Consider the following 21,734-nt stretch of genomic DNA (forward strand, 5'->3'; position numbering starts at 1 on the left):
CCAACAGAGGAGTCCTGTAACACAGACCCTGAGGCCGCTGCACCTCGTGTACAGCATGTCTGGGCTTCTGTCGTGCTCTCACGAATGTGCTGTGTTGATTAACAAGCTCCTTCAGTCACCAAGAATGGCAGCCCTGGCGCAATTCCAGGGCAAATGCAATTTCCGCACACCTTCCCCTGTTGTGCTTTTCTCTATATTTTCTTGTTAAAGTGAAAGTGAAAGCTGCTCAGTTGTGTCCGACTCTTTGCAACCCCATGGACTATATGGTCTGTGGAATTCTCCAGGCCAGACACTGGAGTGGGTAGCCTTTCCCTTCTCCAGGGGATCTTCCCAACCCAGGGATCGAACCCAGGTCTCCTGCATTGCAGGCAGATTCTTTACCAGCTGAGCCACAGGGGAAGCCCAAGGATACTGGAGTGGGTAGCCTATCCCTTCTCCAGCAGATCTTCCTGACTTAGGAATCAAACCGGGGTCTCCTGCATCGCAGGTGGATTCTTTACCAACTGAGCTATCAGAGAAGCCCCATTTTCTTGTTAACTTCCAGACTAAATGTTATGAACTCAAATCCTCCAAAGTGGTAACTGTCTATATGCACAAACCATGGCCCCACAATAGTGAGGGGACATTCTCTCAGGCCTGGGACACACGGCTGAGTTTACCTTGCCTGTACTGCTTTCTCCCCTCCAGCCTCATGCTCTCCCTTTATATTCGATCCTTTTTGCCTCAAATTTAGTTGTCTTTGTCTTCCTCCTCCCTCTTTGTTAAGAAAAAGTTAAATTCCTTCTACAGCATTGTGATGTTACTTTTCCCCCTCGAGTATTTTTATTCTTAATAGGGTTGATCATAATAAACACTGTATCTCTGAATCTTCCATCTTTTCCATTGTATCATATATGGAGTGTATAATTGGTTAAGCACTAGGTAAGAGTGATTTGATTATTCCAGGAATCATAGAGACTTGCTGATTTTCTTCCTCTCATTCTGTGTCGTTCAGATACTTCTTTGTTGATGGGTAATTTCAACAGCATGTAGTCAAGATGAAGAAACAGGAATGAAATACTGTCCATTCATTTTGCAGTTGTGCCCAGCTCCAGTAAAACTTGGGAAAGAAAAACGGGTGGGGCTAATTGCAGATTTCATTCCCCTGTGATCACAGGTTCCTTCAACTATGCAGATGACCAGGAATCAGTCAAGCTGCATTTATTACTTGACTGGATGCAGTGGCGTGGAAAATGCAGACAAGATGGCTTTTATTTCAAGAATTCTTTTCATCTTACACATTTTGTGCATCTAGAAAACACACGTTGGAAATTAGAATTAGAACAGGTGTGTATTTACATGGCACTGGTAACCGTGCCCATTTTAACAGTTCAGTTGTTCTGGTTCTGGCCTGCCATCGCCTCCAAGTCTGGCAGGAGTGCTTGCCTGCTGAGATGAATAGGCAGGTGGCTTTTGGTCTTTTATTGTCTGAGTGGATGTAGGTGCTTATGTAGAGGCTGCCCTGCAATCTCTCCCTCATGGGCATCTGTTTCCTTGGTTGCTTGTGATTTGGTTCAATGTTTTTGGGTTTGTTTTTTCTTTCCTTTGGAGAAGAACCAGCTTCTGTCTGTATTTCTCAGAATCTGACAGTGGAATGACCTACTTCTCATGCAAGTCATTCTGAGGACGAAGGAAGTCATCCTGGTGACCAGGTCTCTTGCTGCCAGGCATTCTTGTCTCCCTCAGTCGCGTGTGCCCAGTTCTTAAAAGGCTCAGGCAGGGAGTTTCAGAAGCAGCCGTGTGGCTTGTTACCTTTTATTACGGCCTTTGACGACAGGACACGCCCGGGGAGTCTTGGTTGAACACACTGTCAGGGAATCACCGACGGCAGTGTGGATTTGTCTCCTCCATATGCCCCGGCGTCTCCAGGCATCTCACCCTTCCAGGTACGCAGGAGAATCCGAGCAGGGGATGACAGAGGGCGAGATGGTTGGATGGCATCACCGACTCGACGGACATGAGTTTGAGCAAGCTCTGGGAGTTGGTGATGGACAGGGAGACCTGGCGTGCTGCAGTCCATGGGGTCGCAGAGAGTCGGACACGGCTGAGCGGCTGAACTGAACTGAGTACATCTTAGGGCAAAGTGCAGAAGCAGGAGGATATGCAGGGTGGGAAGGTTTTCCAAAAATGTCTTTAATTTTGATAGGCTGGCTCCCGCATGTGCCTTGCGGTTATCTATAATATATGAAGCCCGATGCACATGCAAACTCGAGGGCCCTTTCCACACTGACAGACACCGCAGCAGGAGGAGCCCTGCCCCTCCCTCCCGGACTGACCGCGCCGGCTTACGGAACCTGACTTCAGAAGCGCTTGCTGCTGGACAGTTCCCCTGCCTCCCAGCAAGGTGAGCAGCCGCCAGGCAGAGGCTTCTTGCGGCTTCTGGAGCCGCGTAGGGAGGGCTCTCCCGCCCGTCACCTCACAGGGACACACCCTCTATGGAGCCGGGTAGGGAGGGCTCTCCGGCCCGTCACCGCACAGGGACGCACCCTCTGCACATCCAGAGAAGCCACACTCAGAGGCGTCTGCCTCAGCCTCAGACTGGGCACTCTGACTTCAGCTGTACGTGGGGAACATGTGTGTTAGTACAGTGTGATTCATACTGAAAACAGACACTCTCCTAACTGCTTGATTTCAATTATTTCTAATTAAAAAAATAAGTAATATTTGTACATGCAAAGGATATGATCTATGTGTATATTATTGTTTTAAAATAACTAACTTTTGCCTTTGTTGCTGGCAATTTTTTAAATTAAGATATTTTAAAAAGTATGTTCTACTCTCATTCCATTCTTTGAGTATTTCTGTTTTTGTCCTATAACACTTTAAAAATTTTTTAATTATTTTTAATTACATTTTTACATCTTTAAAAAAATTGAAGTATAGTTAATTTACAATGTTGTGTTAGTTTCTGTTTTTTTATCGAAGTTTTTTTACTGAAGTATTTTAAAAGTTTTTAATTGAAATATAGTTGGTTTACAATGTTGTGTTAATTTCTGGCATAGAGCAAAGTGATTTAGTTACACACACACACACACATATATATACACATTCTTTTTTAAATATTCAATATAATATTTAAATAATATTCCTTTCCATTATGAATATCATAGGGTATTAAATGGGCTTCCCTGTGGCTCACTGGTAAAGAATCCACCTGCAGTGTGGGAGACCTGGGTTCAGTTCCTGGGTTGGGAAGATCCCCTAGAGAAGGGAAAGGCTACCCACTCCAGTATTCTGGCCTGGAGAATTCCATGGACTGTATAGTCCATGGTGTTCCAAAGAGTCAGACACGACTGAGCAACTTTCACTGAATATAGTTCTTTGTGCTATATGGTATAATCTTGTTATTTAATTTTTTTTGTATATATTTTCTAGTACATCTTAAGAGCAATGTCTAGCTCATTAGCTTTTAGACTTTAAAAGATTCCCTAACATACCATGGAAAAGTGTATGGAGGTTCCTCAAAAAATTAAAAATAGAACCGTCACATGATCCAGCAATTGTACTTTTGGGTATTTTCCTGAAGAAGATGAAAACACTAATTTGAAAAGATATATGTATGTTCACTGCAGCACTATTTACGATACCCAAGATATGGAAGCAACCTAAGTGTCCATCTGTAGATGAATGGATAAAGATGTGGAATTTATACACAATGTTGTATCACTCAGCCATGAAAAGAGAGAAATCTTGCCATTTGTAACATGGGTGGACCTAGAGAGTGTTATGCTACGTGTAATATGTCAGACAGGGAAAGGCAAAGACCATATGATTTCACTTACATGTGGAATCTAAAAAGCAAAGCAAACGAACAAAAAACCCAGAAACAGATTCATCAACATGAAGTGGTGGTTACTAGACAGGAGGGCGTGTGGGAGGATGGGCAAAACAGGTGAGGGGATTCAGAGGCACAAACTCCTCTAGTTATAGAATAAAGAAGTCATGGGGATGCAACATACAGAATATGGGATATAGTCAATATGGTTATAATTTTTTTTTAATTTTATTTTATTTTTAACTTTACAATATTGTATTAGCTCCACCAAACATCGAAATGAATCCACCACAGGTACACCTGTGCCCCCCATCCTGAACCCCCCTCTCAAAAATAATTTTAAGTGGTGACAGAGAATAGCTAGACTTGTCATGGTGATCGTCTAGTAATGTACACAAATGTTGAATCACTGTGTTGTACACCCGAAACTAATATAACATTGTTTGTAAAGACATTCCCCTAACACGAGAATTAAAACTATGAACTTTGCTGAAATATGAATTCTGAAGCAAGCATCCCACAAATTTTGGCATATAGTATTTTGATTATTATGTAGCTCTAACAATATTTCTAAGTTTTATTATGAATTTTTTCATTAGTTATTTAGAAATGTGATTTTGATTTAAAAACATATGGACTGTGAAAATATTGCATGTATGAATTTCTAACTTGATTGTGATCAATTTGGACTGTATGAAGCCAGTTCTTAGAGATTTGTTGATAGTTGCTTTATAAATAAAACTGCACAATAGACATCTGTACACTCTCTACCCTGATGGAGAGTCATTAGCATTCCATTTGTTCAGAAGAATGTCTCATTTTCTGTACAGAATTCTATATGAGTCTATTCAAGCTTGTTACTTATGATTAAATCACTTTAATTTTTGTCTGCTTGACCTAACTATTCAAATCTGATGTACTAAAATCTCCAACTCTTATGATATTTTAATGGCAACTACTCCTTTTTAAATTTTCACTTTGTATATTTCAGTATTACTATGAAAGTGTTATAATCACTTAGTCTTGTCTCACTCTGTGACCCCATGGACTGTAGCCCACCAGGCTCCTCCTTCCGTGGGATTTTCCAGGCAAGAATACTGGAGTGGGTTTCCATTTCCTTCTCCAGGTGATCTCCCAGACACAGGGATTGAACCCAGGTCTCCTGCATTGCAGGCAGACTCTTTACCATCTGAACCACCAGGGAAGCCCCTCATATAAATTTAGAATTGTTATATCTTCATCATGAATTAAACACTTTATCATCATGTAGTGATCATGTACTCTATCCATACAAAATGGTTTGTTTAGAAGTATATTTTATCTGACTTACTTCACTTAGAAAACAACACAACATTGTAAATCAACTATACTTCAATAAAAAAAATAAAGTATATTTTATTGGATATAAGGCTATTCCAGTTTTCTTTTTAAAATATTTGCGTACTATACTTTTTTCCATAAGTTTACTTTCAACTTTCCCATGCCCTTATCTTGTAGCTTGTCCTTATCTTAAAAACAGGTATAGCTGGATTTTATTTTGTTTTCTTTAATCTACTAACTGTAACTGGCATGCTTAGTCTGTGTATTTTTATTATGATTGCTGACATATAGAAATGGATTGGATTCTACTGTCTTACTTTGTGCTTATTGCTTCTATTCTTTCCTTTCTTGCGTTTTTATTTTTAAAATATTATATTGTTTGTCTTCATTCCATTTTCCCTCACTGCACTGAAGCTCAAGGCTTCATTTTTTAATAACTGAAAGATAATTGCATTATTTGGTATCTTTTCTCATGTCTATTGATAAATAATAAATATTTATCAACACACATTTACAGTCTTAGTACAACTTGGTTTTCTTTCTGTTAAAAATACTGAAAGACAGCTTTTCTAAGCTGGCAAAATTTTCCTTCCATTATTTAGAAGGTTCTCAATGGTTTTGTGGCTTCTACTGCTGCTACTGATTATTCAGCTATCAGCCTAATTTTAGTTTCTCTGTGGATCTGCTCTATCTGGCTGCTTTTAAGTTTTTTTCTTCCTGGTGTTCTGCATTCCCCTGCACCATTCTAACTGTCATTTCTTTTTCTATTTATCCTGCCTGTTACACTTTGCATTTTTTCATCTTTTAATTCATGCCTGTCATAAGTTCTTTTTTATTTGATTTTATTTTTTTCGGCTATGCTGGGTCTTTGTTGAGTAGGATTTCCCTGGCTGTGGCAAGCAGGGGCTGCTCTCATTGGAGTCTTCTCACTGTGATGGCTTCACCTGCTGCATTCTGAACAATTTCTTTAGCTTTATTTTCCAGTTCTTTATGTTTCTCTTCAGATGTGTCTATTGCTTTGTTTGATCCAGCCATTGAATTTTACAAGTTATCTTTTTATTTTGAAAATGGTCAAATTTGCAGAATATTGTAAAGAACAGAGAACCATGGGTAAATACCAATATACCTTTCATCTAAATGGTTTTCCCACCTGCTATCACCCTGCTACCCTGTGTGTGTACACATATTTACATTTGGTTGTTGTTCGGTTGCTGAGTTGTGTCTGACTCTTTGCAACCTCATGGACTGTAGCATATCCTCTACTATCTCCTAGAGTTTGCTCAAGTTCATGACTATTGATTCGGTGATGCTATCTAACAATCTCATCCTCTGTCACCCCCTTCTCCTCCTGCCCTCAATCTTTCCCAGCATCAGAGTCTTTTCCAGTGAGTCAGCTTTCACATCAGGTGGCCAAAGTATTGGAGCTTCAGCAACAGACCTTCCAATGAATATTCAGGGTTGATTTCCTTTAGGATTGACTGATGTCCCTGCTGTACAAGGGACTCTCAACAATCTTTTCAGCACCATAGTTTAAAAGCATTGATTCTTTGGTGCTCAGCCTACCTTATGGTCCAACTCTCACATCTGTACATGACTACTGGAACAAACATCAGTTCAGTTCAGTTCAGTCACTCAGTCGTGTCCGACTCTTTGCGACCCCATGAATCGCAGCATGCCAGGCCTCCCTGTCCATCACCAACTCCCTAAGTTCACTCAAACTCATGTCCATCGAGTCGGTGATGCCATCCAGCCATCTCATCCTCTGTCGTCCCTTTCTCCTCCTGCCCCCAATCCTTCCCAGCATCAGGGTCTTTTCCAATGAGTCAACTCTTCGCATGAGGTGGCCAAAGTACTGGAGTTTGAGCTTCAGCATCAGTCCCTCCAATGAACACCCAGGACTCATTTCCCTTAGGATGGACTGTTTGGATCTCCTTGCAGTCCAATGGACTCTCAAGAGTCTTCTCCAATACCACAGCTCAAAGCATCAATTCTTCGGCGCTCAGCTTCCTTCACAGTCCAACTCTCACATCCATACATGACCACTGGAAAAACCATAGCCTTGACTAGATGGATCTTTGTTGGCAAAGTAATATCTCTGCTTTTGAATATGCTGTCTAGGTTGGTCATAACTTTGCTACCAAGGAGTAAGCGTCTTTTAATTTCATGGCTGCAGTCACCATCTGCAGTGATTTTGGAGCCCCCCAAAATAAAGTCTGACACTGTTTTCCCATCTATTTCCCATGAAGTGATGGGACCAGATGCCATGATCTTTGTTTTCTGAATGTTGAGCTTTAAGCCAACTTTTTCACTCTCCTCTTTCACTTTCATCAAGAGGCTTTTTAGTTCCTCTTCACTTTCTGCCATAAGGGTGGTGTCATCTGCGTATCTGAGGTTATTGATATTTCACCTGGCAATGTTGATTCCAGCTTGTGCTTCTTCCAGCCCAGCGATGATGTACTCTGCATATAAGTTAACTAAGCAGGATGAAAATATACAGTCTTGACGTACTCCTTTTCCTATTTGGAACCAGTCTTGTTCCATGTCCAGTGCTAACTGTTGCTTCCTGACCTGCATACAGATTTCTCAAGAGGCGGGAACAAACATAGCACTGACTATATAGGCTTTCGTTGGCAAGGTGATGTCTCTGCTTTTTAATATGCTGTCTTGGTTTGTCATAGCTTTCCTTCCAAGGAGCAAGTGTCTTTTAATTTCATGGCTGCAGTCACCATCTACAATGATTTCGGAGCCCAAGGAAAGAAAATCTGTCACTGCTTCCACTTTCCCCATCTATTTGCCATGAAGTAATGGGACCAGATGCCATGATCTTAGTTTTCTGAATATTGAATTTCAAGCCAGCTTTTTCACTCTCCTCTTTCACCCTCATCAGGAGGCTCTTTAGTTCCTCTTCACTTTCTGCCATGAGAATCATTATTAACTGCCTATCTGAGGTTGTTGATATTTTTCCCAGCAATCTTGATTCTAGCTTGTGATCATCATCTGGTATTTTGCATGATGTACTCTATGCAGAAGTTAAATAAGCAGGGTGACAATATACAGTCTTGTCATACTCCTTACACACATACGTACGTACATATATATATATATATATATGCTTACATATGCATACACATACACTTTGCTTCTTTTTATGAAACCATCTGAAAGCAGGTTGTAGCCATCATGCATGGTAAATACTTTCCAACATACCTCTCTCAAAAACAAAGACATTCTCTTATACAAACATAATTATCACCATGCGTAAGTAAATTCACATGAAATAAATCACCCAATATATTTTCATACTCAAGTTTCCCCAGTTATCCCCCAAATGTTGTTGTATGTGCTCAGCCACTCTGTTGTGTCCAACTCTTTGTGACCCCATGGACTGTAGCCCAACAGGCTTCTCTGTCCTCAGGTTTTTCCTGGCAAGAATACTGGAGTGGGTTGCCATTTCTCCAAATGTCATTAATATAAGCTTTTTTTATTTTTTCCTGCTCTAAGATCCAAGCACCCCACCTGGCCATTTTGTCTGTAGTCTCTCCCATCCTAGGACATTACCCCACATCCCTCTGCTGTTTATAACGTTGACACATAGAAAGAAGACAGGCCGGCTGTTTTGAAGGACAATCCACATTCTGGAATTGTCCAGTGGTTTCCTCATTATTTGACTTGGATCAAAGCTCTCCAGCTAGAATCCCACATTTGTCTGTGTCTGTGTCTCCCCTGCCTCCCCTCAGGAGATACATAGTATCAGATCCTGGTCACAGTAGGTGTGGCCAGACCTCAGCAGGAAAGGCTAGGATCCCTTGTTTGTAATTAGTAAGTGTGGGAAGGCTTCTGTGGGGCTGGGTTTAGGGTTCCTTGATTCTTGCCTGACTCAGTTATTACAGCAGGGATTATAAACTTGTGGTTTTCTAATTCTACCACTTCTGCATTTATTAGCTAGCATACTTGTATAAGAAAAGAACATTTCCTCCCCTTCTCTCTTTTTGGGTCTCTACATAGAGCTGCAGATTTTTAAAATTCAGTGCTGTAATCCATGACCATCATTATTCTTTGCAATGTTCAAATAGCCCAAAATCCTGCCAGTGGTAAACCCTTTCAAGACAACTCATTTGCCCTTTTGACATGACTGTTATTATTATTATTATTTATTTATTTATTTATTTTTTTGCTACTTTCTTGCTTTCTGGCATAATGAATGTTCCAGGCTCACATTGTACTTTCCCTGTTACAGCCTAGGATTAGTTGTTTCTGGAAGAAACCCTGATTCCTTTCAACGGGAATGATACTTAGAAACCAAGATCTGGTTGTTTTGTGTGCTCATTGCCACTGGGGTGTCCCATTGGTTGTTTTAGTTCAACAATTAGATTTTCTATTTTAAATGACTCTGTTTTCAGATCAACCTGGCATTTTTTATTACCTCTTGTTCCTTCAACTTATATCTTACTATCACATGGTGATATATTTTGTCCAAATAGCATAGAGGAAGAAGGAGAAAAGAAGGAGGGGAAGAGGGTGGCACATTCATGGTTCGAGTAAATACCAAGCAGGTTTATACCTTCGCACAAACTGGAGTGGGGGCTGCTGCGGCTCCGTAGAGCTGAGTCTGTTGCACTTTGCTTTGATATTTATTGGTGGATATTTGTTGATTGCACCTAGGAAGAAAAAGAAAATCTGTGAGGAGACTCTTATTCACAGCAATTAACATGACCGCAATCTGCTTTGCGTGCAAAGTATCACATCACTGTACTCAGCATCTGTGAAAGAAAGACCAACTAGGGTGGCCATATGAGATGAAAGCAGATTTCTCACCGGACTCTCTAAAACTAGGTTGAGAAAATTCACGACTGCCAAAAGTATAAGTAGAGAATTCAACTTACTTTTCAATAAGATGCTCTTAGTTCCCAAAGTCCATTAAACATTAGAGGAGAAATCATGAGCCCATCCTGAGTCTGGCCTCTAACTGACCTGAACTAATCAGAATAGTTATTTTTTATTTGCTCCTTTGAAATGCCAAATTGCAAAGGGAAAAGGATATTCCTTTTATGTTCTCTGCATCATTAACAGCAACAGTAACCGTGGTCCATTTTGGGTTTAATTCATTATGATTCATTTCATCTGAAACATATTATTTTTTCATAATACTAAAGCATGCTTCTTCCAATACCATTTAAAACATTAAAAAGCCTTTTTTTGATGAGAAACTTTAAAAAATGCACTATTTATTTCCTTGAAGCCTTTAATTTAATTGCATGTTAAACATGATTAAACCTCTTCCTGGTGATCCTGGGTCCCCGTAAGTTACAAGTTGGTCCTGGGCTGTGACCCAGCACCATCTCCTGAGCTGCTGTTGCAGACTGAGCTGTGTGCTTCTAGACTGAACGGCCCGGACTGGGGTGTTTCCTTTATGCACATCTGATTTTTCATTATCTGTCTTCACTCTAAGTATCAGCAATAGTTTTGGTCAGTAGTAGTTTTGCTTAGAAAATATGTCTATTCTGTGAATTGTGTCTGGTAGCCAATTCTGTCACAGTAGCGTGATAAACAGGAGTTACTTAGGGAGCTGGATGGGTATGCCTGGGAGGGTTGGGACCAGGTCTGTTTTGGTCCCTTCTTGATACCCCGTCCCTCAACAGTCAGTGGCTCAAAGTAGGTACCTAATGTGCCGTGTGCCTATTTGCTCAGTCGTGTCTGACTCTGTGACCCCGTGGACTGGAGCCTGCCCTCTGTCCATGGGAGTTTTCAGGCAAGCATACTGGAGTTAGTTGCCATTTCTGCCTCTGGAGGATCTTCTCAACCCAGGGATTGAACCCACATATCCTGCATCTCCTGCATTGGCAGGCGGATTCTTTACCCCTGAGCCACCTGAGAAGCCCCTACATATGTGTTAATATTGAAGAGGTGCGTGTGGGTCTAGGGGCCTGCTCTGAATGGAGGATGTGGGATTGAATATGATTATGTCAAAGTCATACTTTGGCCATCTAATACGAAGAACTGATTCATTGGAAATGACCCTGATAACGGGAAAATTGAAGGCAGGAGGAGAAGGAGACAATAGAGGATGAGATGGTTGGATGGCATCACCAAATCAATGGACATGAGTTTGAGCAAGCTCCGGGAGTTGATGATGGACAGGGAGGCCTGGCCTGCTGCAGTCCATGGGGTCACTAAGAGTCGGACACGACTGAGCAGCTAAACGGAATGTCAAAGTCTTTTCAACTTTTTGTACTTTGAAAGCTATAGTTTAAATGTTGGAGATTTCTAGGAGAAGGAAATGGCAACCCACTCCAGTGTTCTTGCCTGGAGAATCCCAGGGATGGGGATGCATGGTGGGCTGCTGTCTATGGGGTCGCGCAGAATAGGACACGACTGAAGCGACTTAGCAGCAGTAGCAGCAGTGACTATATAACATCCAGCTGAAGACTAGCAGGGGAGTACTCTTTCTGCCCCCTTCTGATGCCTATGTCAGAAGCTTTCTCTATCTCCTTTATACTTTAATAAAACTTTATTACACACACAAAAAAAATAATAAATGTTGGAGATTTCTAGATACTTTTTAGAAAAGTGGTGTCATGACTATAGTTTTTCACAAGCACTTTATATATTTCTCACCCACCCCAAGTAATTCTTCTTAAAGCATCTCCTCCCCTTTCCCTGGGTGGTGGTGAGGGTGTCATCTATCTAATCATATAGTTTGACTAGTTACCATCAAACACCACTAAGAATTTTGTGGGGCCAGGGACGTAAATTCCATCTTAACCTCCTTTCAACTTTTTGCCTTATAAGGAGTGTTTCTTGACAAATTTCTCAGTCTTTCAAGGTGTTTTCTGTTCTGTTTTTCCATGAAAATGGATTTGGGATCAGCAGACACTTGTAATTCAGGGTCTGGAACATTGCAAGACACAAGCAAAAGGTTCGTCTAGTCAAGGCTATAGTTTTTCCTGTGGTCATGTATGGATGTGAGAGTTGGACTGTGAAGAAGGCTGAGCACCGAAGAATTGATGCTTTTGAACTGTGGTGTTGGAGAAGACTCTTGAGAGTCCCTTGGACTGCAAGGAGATCCAACCAGTCCATTCTGAAGGAGATCAGCCCTGGGATTCCTTTGGAAGGAATGATGCTGAAGCTGAAACTCCAGTACTTTGGCCACCTCATGCGAAGTGTTGACTCATTGGAAAAGACTCTGATGCTGGGAGGGATTGGGGGCAAGAGGAGAAGGGGACGACAGAGAATGAGATGGCTGGATGGCATCACTGACTCGATGGACGTGAGTCTCAGTGAACTCCGGGAGTTGGTGATGGACAGGGAGGCCTGGCGTGCTGCGATTCATGGGGTCGCAAAGAGTCAGACACGACTGAGCGACTGATCTGATCTGATCTGATCTGAAGGACAGGAGAACACGTTTGCAGAGAGGAGAAGGAAGGAGGGGGAAGGGAATGCTAATAAACAGAGTCAGTGGCTTTTCAGTGGCTGAGTTTCAAGGTGCTCTTTTGTTTTACCTTTACAAATGCCTCATGAGTTCTTCTTTCCAAACGACCCCTTGCCTTCACTTATTTTTTCCCCCTCATTTTCCCAGCTCTTCTTTCTGGTTCCTATTCCAGAACCCAATCCACAGAAATTTTATTCTAGGAGCATATGGCTCATGCATCAGTGTTTCTCAAACCATATAATGTATATAGGAATCACTGGGGATCTTGATAAAATGCAGATTATGGAACAAAACGTCTGAGGTGGGGCGGGAGAGTACGCATTTTTCACAAGCTCCCAGGAGATGCTGAGACATTGGTCCTAGACTCATACCTCGAGTAGCAGAGAACTCGAGGACACGGCATCAGCCCCACTGACCATTCCCCAAGGCCCCTCAGACCTCCCCGGCCTTGACCAGTCAGGGTCTTTGCAGCCTTAGCTGGTCTCACGGTGAATGTCAGTGACAAGTTTGCAACCTAGGATGTGGCACTGGGTGCCCTTTAGCCTGCGTGTCCACTTTCCCTTATCTGAACTCCAAAAGTAAAATCATCAGAAGTCTGACAGTGCTTTTCGACCTCCGTAGCCATATCAGGACCAGGCTTCTCTGAATCCATCCTGCTGCATTCAAAATGAATTGCATACTTTTGAGACAAGCTCCTGCCAAGAAATATAACCCACATTTCTTTTTTTATGGGCAACAGTTACACTAATTACTGGCATCATAAAGAATCATTAACAAAGCTAAGAAAGTTTTGCAAGGATGCATCTTTCATTCTGACATGTAAAGTGGTGCCTCCTAAAACTTCAAACTCCGCCTTTAGAACTTGTAAAAGCAAAGCCAAGGATTGTTGAATTTTTCTCTAGCTCTCTCTCGGAGTGTTAACTGGTCAAACTTTCCATCAAAGGGCAGCGTGATAATGTTACATGGCAAGGGTTTCTACTTTGTAACTAGTATCCCGGCTGTGACTTCACACTCCCAGACTACGCAGCTCCCTGCAGACAGATGTGTGAGTAGCTGTTTGTTATGACTGCTTCTCCATAGGAACCAGAGGCATAAAAAAGAGGAGCTAGAGAATTCAATGCTTAGAAATCATAGGCTTCCTCCCTCCACCATCCAACATTCCCTATTTTCCTTTCTGACCCTGCAGTGCCCTTGAAGACAGAGGCTTCCAAGAATCCATGTCAGTTCATCAGCCCTTCTTTGGGGAATACCAAATATACTGAAATGTGCAAGAAAGAATATGATTTTATGACTTACGCCTGACTGAGCTTATAAAAGCCTTCACAAACTTCACAGCGTATCTGTGGTCAGGCTTATGAATGCGGCCAAGCTGGACCAAGTGGTGATCCAAAGGGTAGCTGGCTAGATCTTCCAGTTCCTGGTCATTCCAAGAAGGCCCAAGGGAAAACACGAACAGGGTATAACCTTGACACTTGGCCCTCAAGGATTCTTTCTTTAAGGTTTCCCTGTCCAAGTGACTGGTTTCCCCAGCAGATACCACAAAAATGACTTTATTCCTTCTCAGATTGGGTGTCCTTGAGAAGACATTGTCCAGAGTCCACTGGAGGGCGTGACCAATAAAAGCATCTCCATTTGGCTGCTGAACAGATTCTTCCACGTGTCTCTTCATGAGGCGTTTGCTCTTGTAGGTGGTCAGGTTGAATTCGCTTCTAACAGGGCTCCTCTGAGTGTTGGGTAGGAAGTGAGGGGGACTGAGGCTTAATAGGGCCACCCGGTCTCCGGTGACAGAGGTCTCGGGCTCTGGGGTGATTTCGAAGTGATCTAACAGTGCCCCCAAGAATCCTTGTATGTCTTCAAATTCTGCGCTTCCCACATGCCGGGAGCCGTCCAGAAGGAAAGCAGCATCCACGTAAGATTGCACAGGGGGTGGTCTGGCTTGATCGCAAGAAGCGTCCGGCTTGCATACATCTGCAGACCAAAAGTCATTTAGGGTTACTAAACAGAAACGGACAGAAAAAGGGAAGATAGCATCTCAAACATTTCGACATTTGGAGGCTGCATGATCTTTGATGTTAATATAGTAACTGAATGACTTTGAGGTCAGCAACAGAACATTTCCTAGAATATGGTTTGCACCCTGATCCGCAAAGTACAGATTTTATACTCAGCCCGTGTTTCGAGTTCCATTCACTGACACTATCTGACTCTTTGAAATTAGGTTGCTTTCAACAGAAGTTTCACCTTGGCTGAGTTTTAAGTTTATAAAGATCGACCTGGACAGTTGATCTCATGCTTGTGTGTGTGTTTACTGTATCATGACATAAAAAGGGATGACCTCTCTAATTGATAATATACAGGTTAAACCAAGCGCCCCTGTCGTTTTACACACACTACCTTATTACGAAAAGAAATCTGCTTAAAATGTAAGAGTGCAAAAAAGCAGTGCATCTTTTATTTCAATTTAAATAAAGGTTTATAACTCCATGTCCTTTTTTTTTTTTTTTTGGTAGAGACGTTAAGGACAGAGCTACCACTTATATTTTATACCTATCAGTTGAAAGCTCAGTATGTATTTATTAAATAAATGAATATAAATACTATATGTTAATGGGTTTTCATAAAATATGAAATCATTTTAATGTGTGCATATCTCATTTTTTAAAAGAAGGTGTAGTAATAAAACAGAGAGTGCATTTTACTGAATCTGACCACAATACTCAGAGGAACAAAAAAAACTTGGAAATTAAAGGATCTTAGAGGTCATCTAATCTTCTAATTTTACCAAAGAGCCTGAGGGCAGGAGAATAAAATCATTTTGCCAAAGGACACATCAGTATTTCTAGAAGTATCTGCATATGAAGTCAGTGTTGTACTGTTCGAGGCAAGGCCACACGGTACTGCAGGGTGGGGAGGCCCATTGGCCTGAAAATCAGGATATTTGGGCTGTGGTCTGGCTGTCCCCAGTAACAAACATGCTGTGTGCTCCTGTCCAAGCCTCCACCGGGCCCCAGTTGCATAGAATGAGATGGTTGGATTAGACGCACCTCGAGAGCCCTTATAGAGCCAACACTCTGCAGTCCTACATTTTCAATAACAGTTGATGGTTGCTGCTAAGTCACTTCAGTCGTGTCCGACTCTGTGCAACGCCATAGATGGCAGCCCACCAGGCTGACTCGTCCCTGGGATTCTCCAGGCAAGAACACTGGAGTGGGTTGCCATTTCCTTCTCCAATGCACAAAAGTGAAAAGTGAAAGTGAAGTCGCTCAGTTGTGTCCGACCCTTAGCAACCCCAAGGACTGCAGCCTACCAGGCTCTTCCATCCATGGGAGTTTCCAGGCAAGAGTACTGGAGTGGGGTGCCATTGCCTTCTCCAGTTGATGGTTAAGGATGAGCATTAAAGAGACTTTTCTCTTTAAATTCATGTTGATATATGGCAAAACCAATACAATATTGTAAAGTTAAAAAACGACCCAGAGGGATGGAATGGGGAGGGAGGAGGGAGGAGGGTTCAGGATGGGGAACACATGTATACCTGTGGCGGATTCATTTTGATATTTGGCAAAACTAATACAGTTATGTAAAGTTTAAAAATAAAATTAAAATAAATAAATAAATTGTAAAAATAAAATAAACATAAAAAAAAAAAAAAAAACACAAAGAGAAATGAAAAGCCACGCATGTGGACAGCCAGTACTTAAACAAGGGCCCAGCTGTGAATAAAAGCGATTAGATGAAAGGGTAATAACCAGAGTGCAGATCCTTAATGGACGGAGCAAACTTCAGAACTCCAGTCTTGCTCATGGACTCATTAAAGATATAAACTCTGGGAACGCCCCTGATGATCCAGTGGCTAAGACTTACGAGCTCCCAACGCAGGGGGGCCCAGGTTCAGCCCCTGGTCAGGGGAATATATCCCACATGCTGCAGCTACGAGTTCACGTGTCACAACTAAAGATCCCGTGTGTTGCAGCTAAGACCCAGCAAAGCCAAACAAATAAATACATATTTAAAACCAGGGACAGCAGCCTGCCCATTTGCTCAGTTTTGTGGGGTTTCTTAATTGCAGGAAACCACAGCTAAAATACCTTCCATTATGTGCCTCAGAGACAAAACAAGGCTTTAAGCCAAGAAATGGAGCCCAGATCTATCTCCAGACACACGTGGATCACTTCTGACCACAAATCACACTAGCGCACGTGTCACTGAGGAGTCTGAACCCACAGCTGAGAACTCGAGGGGGAAGAATCTGCCCGCAGTATGGTGAGCTCCTCAGGCTGGGGGAAATGACTGATCAGAGGGCAGCAGAGGCCGAGACAGCAGGAAGAGAGGGTTGTTAAGAGAGAATCCCTCTCTCTCTCAGTTGCCACCGGCCCATGAATCACTCATGGCCAGAAGGAGCATCTCATTGACACACGTGGAGAAGGAGAGGAATTAACGGCTTACTTCAAGGCCAAGTACAGAGTCTCAGGGAGCAGTATAATGCGATCTGTGTTTCTCATAAACTGCAGGTGTCTTAAAACCAGCTTTCTTGATTTCGATTTGGCTGTGAGCAAATTATTTCACCTCATCTGTAAAATGGATCTAATAATCATTCAAAAACTTTAGGGCCATTATAAGGATCAAATGAAACCATTAGAAGGTGTTTGGAATGCATTTCTTGTGGTTCAGCTGGTAAAGAATCCACCTGCAATGTGGGAGACCTGGGTTTGTTCCCTGGGTTGGGAAAATCCCCTGGAGAAGGGAAAGGCTACCCACTGCAGTATTCTGGCCTGGAGAATTTCATGGACTGTAAAGTCCCTGGGGTCGCAAAGAGTCGGACACGACTGAGCAACTTGCACTGCACAGCACTCCACTTGGAATGCATTAAACCCAACAGCCTGAGGAGTAAAAATTGTCATCACCACCATCACTGTTACGTAAAGCAGTTACAGCAGTGTGTGGCTAATAACGAAAGTCTGACAACCGTTAGCTCTCACACCCACCAGAAACCTCAGCGACTCCCATTCTTGTAATTATTAGCATGTTCAAATTATTAGAACACTCAAATGCAGGTTTTAGCCAGTTCTCTAGCTAGAACTACATACTGTGTGTAAAGCAGTCACAGGCAGATCGGCATCGCAAATCTTTCGGATCCCTAACATTTGGGGCTTTGAGAAAGCCTCTTTCCAATGAGAAATCCATTTCTGCTAACTTCCACTTCCACCGTAAAGCATTTCTTTGGGACTGTGAACATTTGAGGTTTAGAAAGCTCATAAAAGTATTTCACTGCACAAGGAAGTTGGCCATGAGACAGGCTGAGGTTTTCTAAAAATGATTCCTGTTTCCCAGAACGTGCATGAGCTGAGAGGGTCTGTCTGTGGACGAGGCTGTGTGGCAGGGTGAGCCACGGGGAGACTTTCCCAAGACCACTCACGTTGCTGCTGCCGAGTTCCAGCCCCTCCTTTCGATAGTGGCTCACTGTGCTGCTGAATGACCTGAGCAAGTTACACACTCCCCGGGGGTCTCACCGTAGCAGAAAGTACACCGCTGGAGTCCCTCGAGTGCTGGTGCAGAGTCAGCTCCGGATGGGATGATGATGACTTGGAATCTGCCTGTGTCGTCAATCTGCAAGACGCAAAAGTGAGAAGAGCTTCATGGGTGGGGCTGTGGAACCTCCCAGGATGGTTCAGAGAGCTACGGAGAGCAAAAGAGCCCCCTTCCTCTCAGAGGGTCCCCGGGAAGGCAGAACGTCAGTGGGCCCTAAGAACACTGGTCTGGGTTTAAATCAGTGACTCTCCCTTTAGCTGGAGGACAAGCAGCTATGCCTCTGTTTTCTCATCTGTGAAACAGAACAGTCATGTTACTCTTTAAAAGGGCAAGTGGGCAGACAAAATGGGTTCATAACTGAAAAGCATGTTACTGGTATCAGGTAGATACCACCGAAGTTTACCTTCGCACCAAAGAATTGATGCTTTTGAACTGTGGTGTTGCAGGAGACTCTTGAGAAACCCTTGGACTGCAAGGAGACCCAACCAGTCCATCCTAAAGGAGATCAGTCCTGGGTGTTCACTGGAAGGACTGATGCTGAAGCTGAAACTCCAATACTTTGGCCACCTGATGCAAAGAACTACCTCATTTGAAAAGACCCGGATGCTGGGAGAGACTGAAGGCAGGAGGAGAAGGGGATGACAGAGGATGAGATGGTTGGATGGCCTCACTGACACGATGGTCATGGGTTTGGGTAAACTCCAAGAGTTGGTGATGGACAGGGAGGCCTGGCGTGCTGCAGTCCATGGGGTCACAGTGTCAGACACGACTGAGCCACTGAACAGACTGTATAGCACAGGGGACTCTAATACTCTGTAATGGCCTATTTGGGAAAAGATCCTAAAAAAAGAGGGGTTATATGTGACTGTGTAACTGATTCACTTTGCTGTATGGCAGCAACTAACACAACACTGTAAGTCAACTATATTCCAATAAAAATTAATTTAAGGAAGAGCCTGTGACGGTCGGGCGGCAGAAAAGGGATGGGCAGCGGGAACCAAATGGGGATGCTTTGTCAACAGGGGCCTGTGCGCACAGGGTCTTGACTCTTGCCCAACCCACCAGCAGACACAATCAGTCTTTATTACTTATTAATAATTCATTAATGGTTTTTAATTACTAGTGGCTTTTAATAGGTGTCTGGGCAATCTTTCCAGTGAATCGTGTCATGACGTCGTCTGCACTGTGATCAGGGACCAGGAAAGCACATCCAGAGAATGTGGATCAGACCATGTGACAGGGGCAAAGTCACCTCTCCCTGCCAACTGTCAGGGTGCAGGGAAGCACGTCACAGAACGCTTGGGCTAGAAGGAATCTCAGAAGCCAGTTCTACCGTTTCAGCGATGAGCACAGTGAGCCCAGAGGAGGGTGGAACAAAGACGCCTCCAGCCTAAACTTTTCCGCACGTAAGACCTGCCTTCCACGCTCTGCCTGAGCTACCTGGATGACTGCAGTTCTGTACCAAGGGTTCAAACCTACCTCAGAACACAGCTTTCACCGTGTCACCCAGAGACTGCTGCCCCTGGTACACTAGTGTGTGTTCTGTGAGTCTAAATGTGGCAGCTAGTTGGTAACTTAGGCTTCATGTTTAATCCTGTGGCAACATGGTGGTGTTAACCTAAACCCATACTTTCTACTCACCAATGCTAGCGCATGTTTTTTTTTAAACATGGGGGACCCCAGGGGGTCTGTGCTCTCCCCTCCCCCTCCCCCAAGTAATCTCCTAATCAATAAAGTTCAGCAGATGTGGTCTTAGAGATCATTCATCCTGCCACACAGCTTTGAGAAACTACTGTTAGCATATTACAGAAAAATTACCCAAGCTGAGTCAGGGATTTAAAATAAAGGTATCCTATGGTTCACTTTTCATTTTTAATTGGGGGAAAATTGTTTTAAAATGTTGTGTTGGTTTCTGCCATACAGCAACACAACTCAGCCATGATCATGCATATATCAGTTCAGTTCAGTCACTCAGTCATGTCTGACTCTTTGTGACCCCATGGACTGCAGCATGCCAGGCCTCCCTGTCCATCACCAACTCCTGGAGCTTACTCAAACTCATCACCATCGAGTCAGTGATGCCTTCCAACCATCTCATCCTCTGTCATCCCCTTCTCCTCCTGCCTTCAATTTTTCCCAGCATCAGGGTCTTTCCCAACGAGTCAAGTCTTTGCATCAGGTGGCCAAAGTATTGGAGCTTCAGTTTCAGCATCAGTCCTTCCAGTGAATATTTAGGACTGATTTCCTTTAGGATTTCCTCTAGGAAACAGCTCAACTGGAGGCCATGGAATTTCCAGCTGAGCTATTTCCTACATAAATCATGTCCCTCTTGAGCACCCCACCCCTCTAGGTCATCACAGAGTGCCAGGCTGGGCGCCCTGCGTCAGGTTCACTTTTTCGATTGCTCAGTATCCTGTGGATTCAAAGCTGCACCAGCTTGGATGGTCCACAGGTGGGCGATATGATCTTCAGGCTATGGTTCTGGGTGATACCTTGCTCTTTCCTTTCTCAACATCATGGGGCTCCAAAAATGTGTGCATTCGAGAAGATACAATTAATACTCAGTACTCTTCTTTCTTTAGACAATTCTCTATCAACAAAGGAAATCCTTTAGAAAATAAAAAGCTTGGGTGCTCAGAGTGCTGAAGTTTCCCACTACCCACAACCCCCCCCAATTTCACCTCTGCCTCATCACTAGAAAAATCTGTCATGTCAACTATTACACCCAATGTTTCTTTCACTGGGAATGCTAAACAGCAGAGTAAAGGAAAGAAAATAAGGCTAGCCAAAAAGGATACATTTCTTGTAAGTATATTTTAAAGGGAGGCCCATTCTACACTAGAATTCTTCACATGCAGCAAATAAAAGTCCACCAGAATTAAGAGGTAATTGCCCAACAAATTATAAGGGAAAACCTTTGGGACAGAACAAAGCTGAGGTTAAAGTTTTTTCAATCAAAATAGCCTTGCGTTCCAGAAGAATGAATGGCTCATCACTCAGCTTCACACCATCGTGAAAAATGTCCACGATGGGGATCACACAATCTGTTCACTCAGAAACACAGGGGAATGAGCCTGTGTTGTCAGAGCAGATGCGTCTGAGACCTGCCGTACACGTCTACACCAGTTTTGAATTTCAGATGGATTCTGCTGAACTCTCAGACAAATGGAGATGTAGAAGACTCACAATGGTTATGAAACAGATGATGGCTTTGTAATATAGCCTCCAAATAAAAATGTATTGTGTCATTAAAATTTTGAGCTCTGCTCCTAAAATACTAACAAATGACATATTTATGGCTGATTCATGTGGCTATACGGTGGAAAGCATTACAATAGTGTAATTATTCTCCAATTAAAAATAAATTCAAAAAGAAGCCGAAGGTAAAATGAAAAGTAGTAACATCATCTCTCTTGAGCGATGCCTGATATTAGGTTCCTATCCATTTGTTCCGAGCCCTCTGGACAACCCTGCATAGCTCCATCCTCTAGTGGGTGAGGTCTTTTGGTTTTCTACTTACTCTTGCATTCCCAGGGTCTCGGATGGCACCTGGTATATTTCAGTTGCTCACTCAACATATGTAGGATGAATGAACCTTGGAACCAAGCCTGACTTCTGTCTGCATGTCTTAACTCTTTTTCTGCC

At 42.9% G+C, this 21,734-nt stretch overlaps 1 protein-coding gene across 3 annotated transcripts in view; it reads right to left on the reverse strand.

The window, feature by feature from the left end:
* The window catches only part of LOC102393741 (collagen alpha-6(VI) chain), a 171,181-nt gene that overhangs the window by 4,965 nt on the left and 144,482 nt on the right, over positions 1–21,734 (reverse strand). For all 3 annotated transcript variants that reach the window (XM_006043436.4, XM_006043435.4, XM_025294082.3), the window contains 3 exons: positions 18,071–18,167; positions 13,860–14,531; positions 9,696–9,792 (listed from right to left, as the gene is read on the reverse strand). In XM_006043436.4, coding sequence (XP_006043498.3) covers positions 9,696–9,792; positions 13,860–14,531; positions 18,071–18,167 — 866 coding nt within the window. The remainder of the gene's footprint in view (positions 1–9,695; positions 9,793–13,859; positions 14,532–18,070; positions 18,168–21,734) is intronic.

Source organism: Bubalus bubalis, chromosome 1 (assembly GCF_019923935.1).
Source record: "Bubalus bubalis isolate 160015118507 breed Murrah chromosome 1, NDDB_SH_1, whole genome shotgun sequence".
NCBI classification, from domain to species: Eukaryota; Metazoa; Chordata; class Mammalia; order Artiodactyla; family Bovidae; genus Bubalus; species Bubalus bubalis.